Genomic DNA, 19,624 nt, shown 5'->3' with positions numbered 1-19,624 from the left:
CACCCTTTTGTGTCTTAAAATCAATATGAATAAATATGCAACAAATTCTGTTACTGTAATTACTAATTCTGTATTTTGTAAAAATACAGAATTGTAATGATTCTGTATTTTGTACCAACTCTGTATTTTGTATATTGGTATATACCATTGGCTGTATTATTTGGTACCCCATGTTTGTTTCTTACTTTGTAAAGCGGCATGGAATATGGCGATTTATAAATCAAAAATAATTATACGTAAGGGGCAATATTGCACCATTAAGACCTTGTGATGTATAGTCAGGTAAGGTGTATTTTTAGCCAAATTAAAGTGTACCATAATCAAATAAAAAAAAAAAAATGTACATACTGCATTATGGTCCTTAATATTCAACTTACCGGAAAGTCGGATTATCACTGCAGGAAGCAACCGTGGCCATGCACAAGCACATTTTAATTGGGCATACGCGAATACTGAACTGAGCATGCCCAGTAAAAGGAAATGCATGAAAGAAATACGTGCACATGCGCTTTCTTCCACTGGGTTTGTGCAGAAAACAACATAGAAGAGGTAATGGGCAAGACCCTGCCAGAGTTCCCCAACGCTGTCCTCAGGGCCCACCAACAGTACATGTTTTGCAGAAAATCACACACAATCACAGGTGAGGCAATTAGTGACTCAGCAGAGCTGATTAACTACCTATGTGGATTTCCACAAAACATGCACTGTTGGTGGGCCTTGAGGACAGGGTTGGGGAACACTGCGACAAGCAAGTGCTCTGGCCCACCATTGAGCAAATTTTAATCAAATTTACTTAAAAGAAAAAAAGAAAGAAATAATACATTTGTGTAATGTTATTTTGACTGCTTTAATTTCTTAACTTAAAGGACAACTGTAGTGAGAAGAATATGGAGGCTGCCATACGCATTTCTTTTTAAACAATGCGAGTTGTCAGTCAGCCCTGATGATCTAATCTACCCACCTGCATCTACAGTGGTTGCTTGAGTGGTACCACATGTTTGTGAGTATAACGATTCTTGCTTTGTCATTATCCATTCATAACCAGTACATACTACACTATATTGGGCTCTCAGTGTCCTCATCTCTCTAGATTAGCTGCATGTTTGTTTCAGGTTTATACTTCAGACACAACGGATGCCAGAAAGATGAGCAGGATTGTCAGGTAATTTCAAAGGAAATAAATATGGCAGCCTCCATGTCTGATCAAAGGGAGATGGCACATCCAAGGTGAATCTTTATTGGTTCCATATAAAACATATGGCCTCCATGTCTCATCTTGGGTTCCTCTTAACACAGGGATAAGTAGACCAAATCTGCACTAGCCTCAGACTTGGTTGTTCTGAGCAAGGTTTTGCAGTGGATCCCAAATCTGCCATCTTAACAACCGATAAGTGGTTAACCGATAAAAATAAAGCTAGCCCTTAACACGGCATTAGTTTGTATTTGCTAGAATTGTGTCAAGCGTTCCCATACACCCCCCCCCCCACCCCCCATTTTTACATAGCCAAAGACTTGTTTGCGGATTCATCCACTGACTCATTGAAGGAGCACTAGCGCAAAAAGTTGTTACGTTTAAAATACATGTAAACAAATGCAAATAAGTACAGTATGTTTCCAGAGTAAAATGAGATATAAATTACCTCTCTATGTTGCTGTCACTTACAGTAGTTAGTAGAAATCTGACAGAACTGACAGGTTTTTGACTCATCCAACTGTTCATGGTGGATTCTCAGCATTTTATTTGTTCTTTACAAAAGCACTCCATGAAAAGTATCTATACAAAGATGCAGGCCGTCCTTTCTACCTGTTTTCACACTATTCCTGCGGTTGAACTGAGCATCTGCCATTCACTAAGTGCTTTTGAAATTGAAAAAAAAAAAAGAAAAAGAAACCTTGAGAATCCCCCACAAGGAGATGGGCTAGTCCAAAACCTTCAGTTCTATAGTAGATTTCTACTTCCTACTGGAAGTGACAGCAATATAGGAGAAAAGTAATTTATAGCACATTTTACTCTAGGTGAAAAAAAATCTGCTTTGTATTATGCATTTTCATGTATTTTTTATTTGGCAATTTGTTTCGTGATATTGGTCATTTACGTGCAACTTGATCATAAATTCAGGTATCGTCATACCCCCAACTGAACTGAACTAATGATGAAATTGTTATTCTACTATGCCATCACATTTTCTTTTATCCTTTATGCAACTATAACATAAGGTCTTCTAACCATAACAACTAATTTAAAAAATTGTATGGATTAATTAAAACTGATGCAATACAACACTAAGTAATGTTGCTGTGTACTTTAAAGTGGTTCAGATCAGCTCAACAGTCCTTTAGTAACACCAGCGCACAGAAAAGTTATGATGATAACCTAGAAGAAACAATTATTTCAAGCATTTGCAGTCATTATGTATAGACAGATGGTGGAAGAACATTGTCATTACATTACAGCAAATCGGAACGCTCCCATCTCAGTAGGCTCATTTTGCCTAGAGGAGACTGTCATACCTGTCTCTGCATGTTAACCCTTAATGTCTATGCTGTAGCAGATTACTTCACACTGATAGATGATAAAAAGTCTTGGAAATCGTTGGCACTGAAGCCATGAGGGAGGATGAGAAGAAAAGGAGTGAAAATGGGAGAGGAAGTAAGTTTGCTGGGTATGAGGACAGAAGTGTGATTAAGCCTGTGAAGGATCCCTGCCATCTCTTCGCTTTACTGTTTTTCAAGAGAGAAATTTGGCGAGATAACGAACTAAGCAGGCAGGTCGCCTCCAAGGCCACCAGTACAGCTTAGGATGCCAACTCCTTTACACTGGCCCAGTTCTTCCAAGCTCCCAAGGCCCCTTCATCTGAAATCTCTTGCAGTAAACACTCAAAAAGCAGCGGGGCATTCAGCTGAACAGAAGCGCTTTCTGCTGCCGGTAAATATATTAAAATTACAACAGAGAAAAAAAAAATTATGTTTTCTGCTCTTGTTTTGCCATCTTGTGTACTGATCATTTCTACAACCGTAGCTATTATGATAACCTATCAATATTGTTAAGTCCTCAATTTTTAATTTACACTTATTTTGTACTCAAAAATCTTTTATTGAGAACCAATGGTACAGTACAAATAGTCTATAAGAGAACATGTATAGCATGGAAGACAATACATCAGACATACAGTATCGTGATTACGAAAAATACAGTCTCTGCCGATATCACATATCCCTTCAAAAAAGGTCTAAAGTTTTTGATTTTTCAAAAAGAAACCATCGCCTAATGCCACTGTTACCAAGAAGAGCGTTTCGCAGTATGTTAACAACTGAATAGTAACTACTGAAAGTATTAGATTATTAACCAATAGTATAGCTTTTAAAGAGAACTATACTAATATCCAAGGGGATAACACAAAGGAAAAGAAAAAAGGGGAGAAATAAAAATGAACTATATACCATACAGGCTGGCTCGAGGTACTTAATCGAATAAACCCCTCCGAAAAAGTCATGTTGTGGTTCTCTCTCTTCCCTTTCTCAGTCCTCACAACCCCAGTCCACCCAGGTCCAAAATAGACTACCCAGATTCCAAGGACAGTGTCTCTGCCATTTCCACATTAATGTCCCAGAAATCCCAAATCTTTTTGAAAGCATTACCTGCATTATTCTTATATGCAGTCAGACAGTCCATTTGTCTAATAAGTAGAATTTTGGATCTCACTCTCTCCACAATAGGAGGTAGTAAAGATTTCCAACATGTTGCTATTGCTTAACGAGCTGCAACCAATATGATATTCGCCATTTTCTGAGTAGAGACCCATGTCTTAATGTACTTCTGTATAATAATCGCTATAAACTTTATATTATTTAAACTTTTCTTTAAAAAACAAAAAAAAAAACTCCATGGTGTATTAAAAAGTTAAAAACATTTTCACTAATAGTGTTTTCACTTTCCCCTCCTCAGCTAAGCTGTACATCTAACTCCTCAACCCCATCTTTTGAGGATCTGCAAAATTGGACCCCACCATAGAGTTGAAGCCACTGAAGCTGCTTCAGAGCCAACCAATATTATTGTGACTCCTCCCCAAAAACTCTGCCTCAAATTTCTGGAATTATTTTCCTTATAAGGATAGTGAAAATTAATAGAAAACACAAAAAAGTATGAATTCCAACAAACCGTCGCAACTTTATACACTTTTTTTTATAGTTTTTAATCATCAATAAGTGTGTAATGTGGGTGTAGTGGATCACCCTATTAGGATATTAGCAAAAAACATTCCCCCCAAATACTTATATCATCACATTTCTGAAACCTCTGTATCATCTTCACATCTCATTCAAGGATAATGCAACCTCACACCTATCAATGTACTAGCAGGAAGTTCAGAGTTGCAACAACCCTTTCTCCCCTCCAATCAGCTACAAAGAAAGCGGATTAATGCAGCAAGGTTCAGCCCCCTACCAGAAGTCACTGCAGTATGCCAGGTCGCTGTAATGACAATAACCTGCCTCCAAGAACCGCCATGGACTCAATTAACTGGTTACCATACGGAGTACAGTATATCTACGTCCCTTAAAAAGAGACTCTGAAGCGAATCTAAATTCAATTTTTTTCACTTCTATTTATGTAAAGCACTATAGCTAGTGCTAAACCGCCGCATCCCTGCGGCAAAACAAGGGGTTTATACCCCCCAAATCCCCTGTGCAAAATCCATGAATTTTTTGGTCGTGGATTTTGCTGCTCATGGAGGCAGAGCTTTGGCATACATATGAAATCGGCGCCAGTAGACTTTGGTGCAGGATACAGACGGTATATGGCGGATCCTGCTTCTGCACAAGTCTGGGCCGTGTTAAAGGGAAGGTTCAAGCAAAATAAAAAAATGAGTTTCACTTACCTGGGGCTTCTACCAGCCCATGGCAGCCATCCTGTGCCCTCCTAGACACTCACTGCTGCTCCAGTCCCCCACTGGCAGCTTGCCGACCTCGGAGGTCGGCGGGACGCATTGCGTACATTTTTACGCATTCCCGCTAGTGCAGGAACATTAACACATACATTTTTACGCGTTACTGGTTTAATGCGTAAATTTTTACGCATTGAACCAGTAACGCGTAAAAATGTATGTGTTAATGTACCTGCACTAGCGGGAATGCGTAAAAATGTACGCAATGCGTCCCGCCGACCTCCGAGGTCGGCAAGCTGCCAGTGGGGGACTGGAGCAGCAGTGAGTGACTAGGAGGGCACAGGATGGCTGCATGGGGCTGGTAGAAGCCCCAGGTAAGTGAAACTCATTTTTTTATTTTGCTTGGACATTCCCTTTAACCTCCTTAGCGGTAACCCCGTGTGTGACACGGGGTAAGCCGCCGGAGGGTGCCGCTCAGGCCCTGCTGGGCCGATTTACTTAATTTTTTTTTTGCTGGACGCAGCTAGCACTTTGCTAGCTGCGCCAGCACCCCGATCGCCGCCGCCGCGCGCCCGATCGCCGCTATCCGGTGCGGCGCGCGGCCCCCCCCCCCCAGACCCCGAGCGCTGCCTGGCCAATCAGTGCCAGGCAGCGCCGAGGGGTGGATCGGGTCATTCCGCCCCGTCGCCATGGCGACGGGGGAAGCCCTCCAGGAAATCCCGTTCTTTGAACGGGATTTCCTGATCGCCTATCGCCGGAGGCGATCGGCGGGGCTGGGGGGATGCCGCTGAGCAGCGGCTATCATGTAGCGAGCCCTCGGCTCGCTACATGATTTAAAAAAAAAAATAATTTAAAAAAAACTGCTGCGCTGCCCCCTGGCGGTATTTTTCATACCGCCAAGGGTGTTAAAGAGAACTCGAGGTGGGTTTGAAGAATGTTATCTGCATACAGAGGCTGGATCTGCCTATACAGCCCAGCCTCTGTTGCGATCCCAAACCCCCATAAGGTCCCCCTGCACTCTGCACTTCCCCATAAATCACAGCCATGCTGTGAGGCTGTGTTTACATCTGTAGTGTCAATCTCGACTGCTCCCCCGCCTCCTGCATAGCTCCGGTCCCTGCCCCCATCCCTTCCCTCCAATCAGCAGGGAGGGAAGGGATGCAGGCGGGGACCGGAGTCCTGCAGGGAGGCGGGGAGAGCAGCAGACTGACACTATAGAGATAAACACAGCCAGCTCTGACAAGCTGTTTGTCAGCAGCATGGCTGTGATTTATGAGGGATTGCAGAGTGCAGGGGGACCTTAGGGGGGTTTGGGATAGAAACAGAGGCTGGGCTGTATAGGCAGATCCAGCCTCTGTATGCAGATAACATTCTTCAAACCCACCTCGGGTTATCTTTAATTACTATTCCCCCTCCAGGCCATCATGGATAGTGGAGGAATGATATAATTTGGCTTCCAGCGATTGCTGGATGCCTAATTATTGTGTTTTTTTAAGCAACTTCAGCTCTGTCTTCTGACGGAGCCGACGTTACAGAGCGCGCTATAGAAGTAATCCCCTTTATAGTCTATGGTGGCGCCGTCTGCGCCCAAATCTTCCTGTGTTAAAAAAGGACTGCTCCGGAGCTTTGAGCTGCAGCTCTGCCTCCATCCGCGTCAATCTGCCCGCAGATCTCCGCCTCTCTCCGCCCCCCTCAGTAAAGGAAGATTGAGAGGGGCGGGGAGATGTGGCAATCAGCGAGGATTGACGCGCGAAGAGGCAGAGCTACAGCCCTAAGCTCTGCCTCAAGCAGGAAGGGCTTCCCGGATTTTGCAGAGGGGATTTGGGGGGTATAAACCCCTTGTTTTGCCGCAGGGATGCGGCTGTTTAGCACTAGCTATGGTACTTTACATAAATAGAAGTTAAAAACGCAAATTTAGATTTGCTTCAGAGTCTCTTTAAGACTTCTTCGTAGCTTCTGGAAAGCAGATATACATACCCCACCAGGAGAAAAGCATAATATAAATGTTCTGTGTGTGATACCAACGTGATATGAATGATTTAAATGAATATGTATCATAAATATAGTCAATCTGTATATTATAGTCTGATACTTTTCCAATAAGAAGTGATAGAATATTGAACTGGACAGTTCAAGCAGCAGAATGAGAACAGGAGATTTTGAAGCCCACCTCTCTCAGTGTGAGTGAGGGAAAAGGTTATGGTATATTTGGAACTATAGACAGAGCTGCACAGTAGAAAGAAGCATTCTTACGTTTCCATGACTTGGTAAATTACGTAATAGTCAATGTATATTTGGACTATGTGCTGAAGAATTGTATTTTGTTTGTGCCAGCATTATGGGCTGGCCATGACTTGTTTTCAGAGTCTGCACTATGAACTGTTCACCATAAAAAGTTCTACAGTTCTTTCAGTACCAGTACAAAATGGTGTATAACAGTGTTCCCCAGATCTGTCCTCAGGGCCCACAAACAGTACATGTTTTGCAGAAAACCACAAACATGCACAGGCGAGGTAATTAGTGTCTCAGCAGAGCTGATTAACTACCTCTGTGGATTTCCACAAAACATGCACTGTTGGTGGGCCTTGAGGACAGGGCTGGAGACCACTGGCATTAAGTAGAGCTTCAGCCATGGGTAACCGAGCCGCGTGTTCCTGGGATCCGGATATGCCTGTATAAGCTCAATACTGAAAACTAGGGGCTCTCCAGTCCATGGAGCACAGATGATGCAATATCTGGTAAATGTAAATATATTCATTTTATTAATTGTATGTATTAGCAATATTCTTTAAATAAATCAAAGCCTGAGAACTGAATATATTTGTATGCCTAATTCAGGACCTTAGCAGACTCAGTGAGAGTGGTATCTTGGTGATTAGGTAATACACCACGTCTGTGTCAAAGTACTGAGATATAATATATATATATATATATATATATATATATATATATATATATATATATATATATATATATATATATAGATAGATAGATAGATAGATAGATAGATAGATAGATAGATAGATAGATAGATAGATATAAATATAGATAGAGATAAATATAGATAGAGATAAATATAGATAGAGATAAATATACATCACAAAATCACCACAAAACGAAAAGAAAGCACCTTTGTTTAGAAATATTATAATTTCTCCATATATTGTACTAGGAACATAATTTTAATGTGATAGTCTGGGCAAATAAAAGGTGTGGGTTTTATGTATAATAGCATAGTTTACCTTAAATACAGCAGTAACTATAGTAGTTGAGGTGAGAATTTTTTTTTTTGTTCATTTTCCCTTATTTTTTTCCCCTTTAAAAAGCATAGAAAAATAAATTACTAATTAAAAATATCACCTACAAAAGGGCTAATTTGATGATGGGCTAACGGTGATAAAATTATTGGTGAACGAATGGGAAGAGCACTGAAAAGGTGAAAATTTCTCTGGTCCATAAGGGGAAAAACAACCTGTAGTTTAAAAGCCACAGAGTAACATCCTTGCTGGGACCTTGGGGGTGTTGTTGCATAAAGGGGGAATTTGTGTGGAAGAGTGGCCAACCCTAGTACCTGGAAAGTGGGAAGCAGGACATTTTAAGCATATAAAGCCTTTAAAATTCATTATGTTCCAAAATTACATCATATCTGCTAGTTTTTTGTTTGTTTGTAAGCGGTTTCTTCTTTTGCTTGGAATGTGAATTACACAATTGCTATAAATAGCGTGTTGTGGTTTTGTAATGGCTCTGCTTTGTTTCAGGCATCCAAAGAGGCTTGATGCAGACTAGCTGTGTGCATGCATCTTTATCAACAAACGTGTCCCATATTGAGGAGGCCAAGGTGTCCAAGACATAACCAAATATTATAAATCAGCAATTCTGATGCATACTGTTGACTGGCATCAGGGCCGGTTCAAGTAACAATTGGATTAGCCTGCCCCCCCCCCCCCCCGACCAAAAAGCATCATTAGAGGCCCTTCGTTGCAGCTAAATTTCCCTCCTGGGCCCCTGATCTGGCTGCTGGGGACAACTTGGGGGCCCCTACAGGCTCTGGGGCAGGAGCTAGTCTACTTTAGGGGACCCACCGTAAATCCCCATAGAGAATTGGAGCTGTGCCGAAAACGGAACAAATTTTCCGCTTTCAGCTCTTTTAAATCCCCACAAGCTATAGATCTTTGGAAAGGTTAGAATCTGCTCTAACGGATGATGCTACTTTCGGTGAGCAAAAGGTGCAACTCACCATGTAGGAAGCGCCGGAACGGCCGCGATCGCGGCTCTGTCGGCCATCTTACTTCTGTGCTGCTCATTTTTCTCCCTTCTCATTGGAGGGATTGTTAGCTGGGGGCGTGTCAGAAACTGCTCTCCCTTCTCCCCGGACAAGACAAACGCAGAACTAGCTACCTGACGTTTTTTTTTTTTCCCTCTGGCACGCCCCCAGCTAACAATCCCTCCAATGAGGAGGGAGAACAATATGAGCCAGCACAGATGTAAGATGGCTGACGGAGCCGCGATTGCGGCCTTTCGGCGCCTCGTTCACGGTGACTTTCAGTTTCTTCTCACCGAAAGTGGCATCATTCGTTAGAGCAGATTCTGAGCTTTCCATACATGTATAACTTGTGGGAGTTTAAAAAAGCTGAAAGCGGAAAATTTGTTCCGTTTTCAGCACAGCTCCAATTCTCTATGGGGATTTACGGTGGGTCCCCTAAAGTAGACTAGCTCCCTGGGGCAATTGCCCATTTTTTTCCTATGGTAGCTCCGGCCCTGACTTACATTTGCATAGACAGGGTAAAGACTGTTGAGCCCTAGGGGAAGCTATGATGAGAAGGAATTCAGATGACCAGCATGGAAGCTAGAAAGCTTTGCAACTCCTTATATGGAAAACCAAATATGAAATCTCCCTCTTATTTTACTACTCAGTCAAGCTTCAGTAAATTTCTAGAGACACAGTCATATAGGTAGAAAAAAAACAACGTTTTGTAAAAAATAATACCTTTTAATGGCTAACTAATAGAGTTAAATGATGCAAGCTTTCTGGGATCTAGTCCCCTTCTTCAGGCATATTTCCAGATGTAAGCTGAAGTAAAACACTGATGCAGATAAATGGTAAACACGAAGATAACAGTTGTGTTGGTTACTGTTTATCCGTTAGGTGTCAGGTGATCAGCAGGCTGGAGCCAGTGAGTTAGTGCAACCATACATGAAATCCAGCAGGTTTCTGAAGATCATGAAGCCAAATCAATCATGTTACATAAGGTGTCATGAATCCTGTTCCACAATTTAAACCTTCTGTTAATGTCTTGAACATTTTCATAAATTTGTACTCAGAAACTTTTCTTGATTCATCATTTTTGAAGTTACCCTTAAGAACAAGTACTTTTAGATCTTGCATGCTGTGTCCTGGTTCACAGAAGTGTTAGCCCACTGGTGTGTCCATTTTACCCTCATTAATTTTAAAGCGGTGATGGTTCATTCTTGTGCGCAGTTTTTGTCCTGTTTCTCCTATATAGATTCCTCTTGAGGGGCATTTCATGCAGCGTATCATGTATACAACATTGGATGACTCGCAGGAAAATTGGTCTTGTATTTGATGATATTTCTGTGAGTTTGGTATTTGTATTTGGCTTGTGCTCAAGATATAAGGGCAGGTCTCACACCTTGTGTTATTGCAGGGTAATGTGCCTGGAGTATCTGGTGTAGATAATGCACTTCTGATAATCATTTGTCTCAAATTGGGAGGTTGTCTGAAAGCAAGCAGTGGTAAATCAGGAAAAACATCCTTCAGGCGTTTGTCTTTATGGAGTATTGGTTGTAGGGCTTTTGATATCTTCCTCAGTGTCTTTAATTTTGGGTTGTAGGTTACAATTGGGATTCTGTTTTCAGTCTTTGGGTGTACTTCAACAGTTCCTCTCTTGATTTTAAAGTTGCTCTGTGTATTTGATCATCAACGATTTGTGGATGATATCCCTGATCTATGAATATTTTACGTAGTGACATAAGTTGTCTGTCTCTGTCCTCTGAATTAGAACATATTCGGTTATACCTCAGAGCCTGGCTGTAAACAATAGATTTTTTGGTGTGTTCCGGGTGGAAACTCTTCCATTTTAGGTAAATATGCCGGTCATTTGGTTTACGGTATATGGATGTTTGTAAAATTCTATCTTGTATATAAATTGTGGTATCCAGGAAACTGACATGGGAGGTTGAAAAGCTGAGCGTTAACTTGATGTTCTTGTGGTACTCTGAGAAGTTTTTGTGGAATCTGATTAATTCTTCCTGTGATGCTGTCCAGATTAATAGGATATTGTCTATAAATCTGAAGTAAGCCCATGGTTTAATTTCACAAGTTAAAAGGAAGTTTTCCTCCAATCTGGCCATAAACAAATTTGCATACTGGGGCGACATCCTACTTCCCATAGCACTGCCCATTGTCTGTAGATACATATCATTCCCAAATGAAAAATAGTTGTGAGTTAGTATATATACCTGATAAGTTGTAGTGTGGGCTCTGTTGGTAGATCATTTAGCTGAAGGAAATGTTGGCAAGCTGCAATACCGTCCTTGTGTGGAATGTTGGTATAAAGGGATTCAACATCCATTGTAGCCAGGATAGCACCCTCTGGGATCGGACCCATGGTAGTCAATTTGTTAAGAAGGTCAGTGGTGTCTTGGATGTAGCTGGCTGTATTCCTTACCATGGGTTTAAGAATGTTTTCTACCCAGCCAGATATCTTTTCTGTTAGTGTCCCCAAACCAGAGATGATAGGACGACCTGGGTTTCCTTCTTTGTGTATTTTTGGTAAGATGTAGAAGGTGCCTATTTTAGGATTAGCTGGTATTAATGTAAGTATGTTAGATGATCTTGAGGAAAGATCATTAAGCATATTCTTCAATTCCCTTGAGTATTGTAGCGTGGGGTTTGTTTCTAGTCTTTTGTAGTAGGTGTTGTTGGAGAGCTGTCTGTTTGCTTCTTGAATATAGCTGGATTTATCCAAAATCACTACAGCTCCTCCTTTGTCAGCTGGTTTAATTACCATGTTGTCATTGCTTTTAAGGCTCAGTATTGCTTTCCTTTCTTGAGTATTGAGGTTGTAGAGTGTCTGTTTTTGTTTGTCCAGTATCTCTAATTTGATTCTTTTTCTGAAGTTGTCAATATACTCTTCTAATTTCTTGTTCCGCCCTAATTTTGGTGTCCAGGTACTGCTCTTTTTTTTGTCTTCTACTCTGGTCTTTTTTTCAAATTCGTACAAGCTTTCAGAAAAACACCTCTTTACACAGGTAGAGGTCTTATTTTGAGATGAGGTGTACAATCCTCATGTTTAAAGCTCTACTGTAGTGTGAATTTTTCACGTCCCCAAAAAATCGTGGCCAATTTTTCTGATTGGCCCCCCCCCAAAAAAAACTAAAGAAAAATAAAATCGCATGTATATTTCTGTGCATTTTAATGCCAATTTTCAGACGTGAATTTTCACATTAGACAAATGTACATAATTTTCCTAGTAACAGCTTAAAGAGACACTGAAGCTAAAAAAATATATATGATATAATGAATTGGTTGTGTACTATGAATAATTACTAGAAGATTAGCAGCAAAGAAAATATTCTCATATTTTTATTTTCAGGTATATAGTGTTTTTTCTAACATTGCATCATTCTATAATATGTGCAGATTACACAACACTCAGCATTCAAAATGAGTCTTTCAGAGCAGTCTGTGAAGTAATGAACTCTCCTCTAGCAGAGGAAAAGTAAACAGTTCAATTACAGTTGAGATAATAAAAGTCAGATAACAGCCCTCTCCACGACTAATGCTGGGAATACACGGTTCGTTTTTGCCTTCGTTTAAACCTTCGTTTCGATTGTGCCTTTTGTCCTTTTCGATCCCGAAATAATCGGTCATACAGTTAATATCACCACCCACGGTTTCGTTTTTTTTTTTCGATTCTGATGGTTTCGTTTTCCCAATGATCGAAGGCTGCAAAGAAACGAAACGAAAATCCCTTTTTACAGGGACGGACTAGCATAAACGAATATATAATCGATCTGAACAGCCATCAAGCCTACCAATGGCTCGATTAGATGGATAAAGAGAGATAATATCAAACATGTTCGATCACTAGTCGTTCGTTTTTGGGGTCTATTAATCGAAACTATAATGAGATTATGACTATTTTCACATACGTTTTTAACACTCGATTCGTTTACCGAACGAATCGAAGGTTTAAATGAAGGCAAAAACGAACCGTGTATTCCCAGCATAAGTTAGTCAGAGAGCTTAATAGCTTTTTTGCATAGAGATAACTGGAGTTTCTCAACTCTTCCTGTACTGGAAACAATTAGACTGATGTATCTGATCTTAATGTTTTATTTCTTAGCTGTACTACACATACAAATCATAATATCATCATTTTTTTTTCGCTTCAGTGTCTCTTTAATCATGCTGACAACTTCCTGTAGCCATGCTGACTAGAAAGTGAATAAAATAAAGCAGATTCACGCAAATGGCATGAAAAATTGTGTTGCTATCTGATTCCATTTAAAGCATTATGCTCGAATCGCGGACAAATACATGCAAAATATCAGAAGAAAAAAAAATATGAAGCATGACCTCAGATTTTTTTTTCTGGCATACAATTGCTTATGGAAAGTCGCATTGAATGTAAACTGCCCCATTCACTACCACTTGTTGCTAAACTAATGCGCAATTTTGCTATGTGGAAAATCTACTGCAAAATGCACAAGTGGAAACACAGCCTTCTATGTTGCTCCTAGACAACTTCAAAGAACCTTGGCAACTATTGAAGAGGTAATGGCAGATTGACTGGCTATATTCACACTTGTGAAAAGCTGATTTTTTTTTCCCATTGGGATTCCCAATCGTATGCAAATTTGTGTGCTTTTTTACCGCGGCTAATGAAAGTCAATGGGAATTTCCATGCGATGTGTGAATGTATGTGGCAAGATGTACTTTTTTTGCGTATAGGAAATTGCAAAGGCAATTTCGCTAATTTTAGCAGCGTAATTCTTCATATGCGCTAACGCGTTCTTGCACATTAGCATGCAAATTTTAAGTTTAGTATATACAAATAATAGAGCAGGATCAAGAAGACTAAGCCACAGCATGATAGCTTTTGGATTGCATAGCTTTTGGATACTACAGAGACACTCAATAAGCCCCCAGCAGTAGCCGCCCAGACTCAAAAGTTACTTATGGTACAATTTTTTCATTTTTTTTTTTTATTTCGATAATTTTGTCCCAATATTCTGTTAGATCGAATATAAAGATTTTTCCAACATGTCCGATCGGATTTTTACCAAAAAAAGGGATAATCGTTTGTTTTTCTTGATTTTTCTACTTTCATTCGATTTGATAGTTTTACAGTGTTTTCTCCAGGCTTTTTTAGCCGGGTGCTCCACCTGGCTAATTTTGAATTTGGTGAGCACCCATCTGTCATCAGCTCGCCTCTTTATTCTCTTATCCTGCAAGCAGAGTTGTGCCGACCTTGCGTTTCCCCCCCATTGTGCCCCACCCGGCTACTTTTTCATGCCACCTGGCTGGAGAAAATATCTGGGAAGATCACTGGTTTCGGTCGAATAATCGGGAAATTCGAATGTTTTTAATAGTACTGAGTATGGGCACACCACTCATTAGGAGAAGCAAGGCAGTACGGTGGCATAGTGGATAGCACTCTTGCCTTGCAGCACTGTCTCTCCGGTTTGAATCCTAGCCAGGGCACTATCTGCATGGAGTTTGTATGTTTTCCCCGTGTCTGTGTGGGTATTCTCCAGGCACTCCATTTGCCTCCCACATCCCAAAAACATATAGATAATTTGTCTTACCCCTAACAATTGGCTCTAGACTATGATGGACACATGACTATGGTAGCGATTCGAACATGAGCTCCTTTGAGGGAAACTTAGTGACAAGATTATATTATATATATTCACTAAAGTGCTGCGGAAGAGGTTGGTGCTATATAAATACTACATAATAAATAAAGATGGATGCACAGACCAACATTTACTGCATTCTCTTAAAGAGAATCTGTAACGTTAAAACGTCCCCTGGGGGGTACTCACCTCGGATGGGGGAAGCCTCAGGATCCTAATGAGGCTTCCCACGCCGTCCCTCGGGGGTCTCGCTGTAGCCCTCCGTACAGCGGTGACGTAATATTTACCTTTGCAGGCAGGCTCCTGCGCAGGCGCTCTGGCTGCTTTCGCTCCGAAGGAGGCGGAAATACCCGATCTCAGTCGGGTCCGCTCTACTGCGCAGGCGTAAGTCTCCGGCGCCTGCGCAGTAGAGCGGACCCGACTGAGATCGGGTATTTCCGCCTCCTTCGGAGCGAAAGCAGCCACAGCGCCCCCGCTGGAGCCTGCAAAGGTAAATATTGAATTGAACAGTCGGCACAGTCGCCGGCTGTTCGGAGGGCTGCAGCGAGACCTCCGTGGGACAGAGGACGGCGTGGGAAGCCTCATTAGGATCCTGAGGCTTCCCCCACCCGAGGTGAGTACCCCCCAGGGGATCTTTTTGTCGTTACAGAGTCTCTTTAAAGGAAAACTGAAGTGAGAAGACTATGGAGGCTGCCATTTTTATTTCCTTTTAAACAATACCAGTTGCCCGGCAGCCCTGCTTGTCTGCAAAAGTGTTTGAAAAACACCAGAAACAAGCACGCAACTAATTGTCAGACCTGACAATAATGTCAAACACCTGATCTGCTACATGCTTGTTCAGGGTCTATGGCTGAAAGTATTAGAGGCAAAGTGTCAGCAGTGCTGCCAGGCAACTGATATTACTTAAAAGGAAATAAACATGGCAGCCTCCATATACCTCTTACTTCAGTTCCAAAAGATGGCTTTATAACTATAGCTTCTGTTGCTCCTTTTACATATTCATTCTAATTGTACACACATGCTAGAGATATTCTGGGTGCTTTCTAGGAAAGAATAATTTTACCAGAGGTATACAGATTGTCCCCTATTTACAAACACTCGAGTTACAAACATCTCATACATAAAGTTGTCTCTGTGTCCAAAGCACACTGTACACATTATTGCATGTTCCTGTATTGTATAAACTGTTTTAAGTGATTTAAAGAGGAACCATACTGAAAATAGCATAATGAATAAAATAGCTTATTTTTTTACTATATTACTTTATAAATTATTAAGCCAGTGTTTGCCCATTGCACAATCTTTCCTCACTCTAATTTACATTCTGAAATGTATTAAAGAGACACTGAAGCGGAAAAAAAATATGATATAGTGAATTGGTTGTGTACTATGAATAATTACTAGAAGATTAGCAGCAAAGAAAATATTCTCACACTTTTATTTTCAGGTATATAGTGTTTTTTCTAACATTGCATCATTCTATAATATGCGCAGATTACACAACACTCAGCATTCAAAATGAGTCTTTCAGAGCACTCTGTGAAGTAATGACCTCTCTTCTAGCAGAGGAAAAGTAAATAGTCCAGGAACAGTTGAGATAATAAAAATCAGATAACAGCCCTCTCCACCACTAACTTAGTCGGAGAGCTTAATGCATAGAGATAACAACTGGAGTTTCTCAACTCTTCCTGTACTGGAAACAATTACACTGATGTATCTGATCTTAATGTTTTATTTCTTAGCTGTGCTACACATACAAATCATAATATCATCATTTTTTTTTGCTTCAGTGTCTCTTTAAAGGTGGCCATGTGTTTAGCGCTGTCAGGTGCATGGCTGCAAATTGTTTGTTTGTTTACTCTGTGTTCAGAAGTCAATAGGAACACCACCTGATCTCCTAGAATGCTCTTGGGCAGAACAATGCACAAACAAACAGCCTAGGCTGCGACATCACTGGGAGGGTAGGGCTACAGAACAATATACAGTACAGCATTATAGAAAGGAAGTGTTTCGGATGCCGAAACCAGGATAATGAAAAAGTAGGTATCCTGAATAAATGACTGCATTCAACTATATGTCACTAAGGTGTCTCTTGAAGGTCATGTAACTGATGGATATCACGGTACGATGCTCTACTGCTACTTCATGACTTGAGATGGTGACAATGTGCATTTCCAATGTAACTTGGCTACATATGGAACATTTGTCATCTACATGAAAACAGTTCACAACAACACATTCAGACTGCCAATAAATACGTTGTTTGTAACTAAGGCAACAGTAAAAAAAAAAATCATAGACACGCAAATAAGTTTGTAATAACTCTGACTGTGACACAGTTATGACAGGATGTGGCAGCATTTCACATGGAGATAACAGAAGTAAAATAGATTTTTAAGTGGTACAGGGGTCTATATAAAGTGAATAAACTATCACTATGGCAATGCCACACTGACTCTTTGCAAAAAGTCCTGGAGGATGAAGGTTTGTTTTTTTTTTTAGATATTTTTTTTAATAAAAATAATTCAGATACAAAGATGTGCAGTACACAACCAGCAATAAACAACAGTTTAAAAAAAATGCTATGTGGGCCCAGAAACCTAGGACTCTCCAGTAAAAACGTGCAACTTGAAAATAAATAATACACGTGGGGCCTATTCATACTATAAATCGCAAAACTGTTTTACGTGGCTGATTTTAATGTGATTAGCGCTGTAAAAATCATTGCTCACACTTCCGCAATTCAGAGCAATCGCGATCAGCGCTTTATTAAGCACTGTACCGTGATCGACCCAGAATTGCGGCAAAATGCTGCATGTCACGCGTTTTTGCGATTGGCACCAATTGCAGCAATGAGATCACTGCCATATACTTTCCATTGCGCTAGTGCTTTAAAAAGTGCTAGCCCTTCGGCGATTAGCGAGAATCACCCGCAAGTGACAGGCAGCCTATTGGGCCAATCAAAGTGAGGGGATCTCATCCTACAAAGTCACTGGACCTGACAGGGTCCAGAATGGGACAATTGAAGTAGCTGTTGTTTGGGGGAAGCGAGAGTAAGTTAGTAGTGCATGCTACAGCAGTAGCATGCCTACTTTGAAAATGTTACTTGCGCTGCCACAGTAATCTGAACTGCTTGAGCAGTGTAGCTTAGTGAATCAACCCCTACTGATTTGTATGTGAGCCAGATGTAGCCATCAAAAGAGTCACATCTGGCTTCCGAGCCATACATTCCCTACCCCTGCCCTGAAACAACTAAATAAAACTCCATAGGGTCCTAAAAAAAGACAACTGATCTACTCTGGAAGTGAAACTTATAGCCTTGCACACATGTACCAAGCATGTTGTCCACCAGGGATTCGGAGCTTGATCCCTCAGTCTATAACTAGAACATTTATTTTCCCATTTCTTCTGCTTATTGTTGTGCATTTTCCCCTACGACTTACTCCGTTTACCTTATACCACCCAGCACATTTCATTTAGGCCCAAACCACAACTGGTTTGCTTTATGAACCAAAACTGGGCGACCGGCAATAAAATCACAAGGATCTCTACAGATATAGCAGAGGATCAGAAGACTTGCGCTGGCTATATGTGCCTCTTAAAGGAATACTGTAGGGGGGGCGGGGGAAAATGAGTTGAACTTACCCGGGGCTTCTAATGGACCCCTGCAGACATCCTGTGCCCGCGCAGCCACTCCCCAATGCTCCGGCCCCGCCTCTGGTTCACTTCTGGAATTTCAGAATTTAAAGTCATAAAACCACTGCGCCTGCGTTGCTGTGTCCTTGCTCCTACTGATGTCACCAGGAGCGTACTGCGCAGTCACAGTATGGTCTATGCCTGCACAGTACGGTCCTGGTGACATCAGCGGGAGTGAGGACACGGCAACGCAGGCGCAGTGGTTTTCAGACTTTAAAGTCTGAAATTCCAGAAGTGAACCAGAGGGAGGGCCGGAGCATCGGTGAGTGGCGGCGCGGGCACAGGATGTCTGCGGGGGACCATTAGAAGCCCTGGGTAAGTTCAACTCATTTTCCCCCGACCCCCTTACAGTATTCCTTTAAGCAGTAATGGACAGCTCGCCCAACCTGCGAGATCAACAATAAAAATCTGAGATTTAGATTCAGCCTGGTGCACAGGCAGGCAAGGTATTTATTAGTGATTGCCAGAGGTTCGTGGAATTGGGAGCTCCTGGAAGTAGATAGAAGGTTCTGTAGCAGGCGTCCATTTTTATTATTCAATGGAAAGCAGTTTAAATGAGCATATGATAAAATCAAGACTGGCCAGGGGGCACTTACCCCCTTATGACCTTATTTCCATTTGCTGGCACTTCTCCAGGAAAGCAACAACCTGCTCCCTGATTTCCCAGTATGAAAACTTCCATTTATCAAAGAAACAGATGCTTCTGTCCAATATATCCCTGAGTGACTAATTTATGTCTTTTCAGATGTTAAAAAAAAATGCTACACGGTCCCCCTATAAGTCAAATAGAAAACTGCAAAAGCTTTACCAGGAAAGAAAATACAGCAGGCTGACTGAGGCAGTAACAGGCTCAAATCAATGGAGAATAGAAGCGTGAACATGGCAAACAGCGCTCATTAATCAACACAGGGCGATCGAGCTTGACATGAGGCCTAAGTTGCTTACCTGTGCACACCTTCCCAGGTCTCGCCTGTCCAGATACTGAAAGATTTTCAAGGCAATTTCATATGGCAGTTGGATATCAAAGAAAGGGATTTCATTTATTTCATTCTGGAGAGAAAGTAAACATAGAAAGTATTAATAAACAGTCAAATCCCCATAAAGCAATTAAAGCGGACCTGAACTCAGAACTTCCTCTCTGCTCTATAAGATACGCAACA

The 19,624-nt window shown here is 41.2% G+C and overlaps 1 protein-coding gene across 1 annotated transcript in view; it reads right to left on the bottom strand.

The window, feature by feature from the left end:
* FBXW8 (F-box and WD repeat domain containing 8) overlaps nt 1–19,624 on the bottom strand; it is a 144,927-nt gene that overhangs the window by 113,175 nt on the left and 12,128 nt on the right. Inside the window, exon 2 of the mRNA XM_068246005.1 lies at nt 19,410–19,514. Within this exon, the coding sequence (XP_068102106.1) occupies nt 19,410–19,514 (105 nt within the window). The remainder of the gene's footprint in view (nt 1–19,409; nt 19,515–19,624) is intronic.

Source organism: Hyperolius riggenbachi, chromosome 1, assembly GCF_040937935.1.
Source record: "Hyperolius riggenbachi isolate aHypRig1 chromosome 1, aHypRig1.pri, whole genome shotgun sequence".
In the NCBI taxonomy this organism is placed as follows: domain Eukaryota; kingdom Metazoa; phylum Chordata; class Amphibia; order Anura; family Hyperoliidae; genus Hyperolius; species Hyperolius riggenbachi.
Note: the sequence above shows the minus strand (reverse complement) of the source record. Positions and strands in the feature narration are given on the sequence as shown.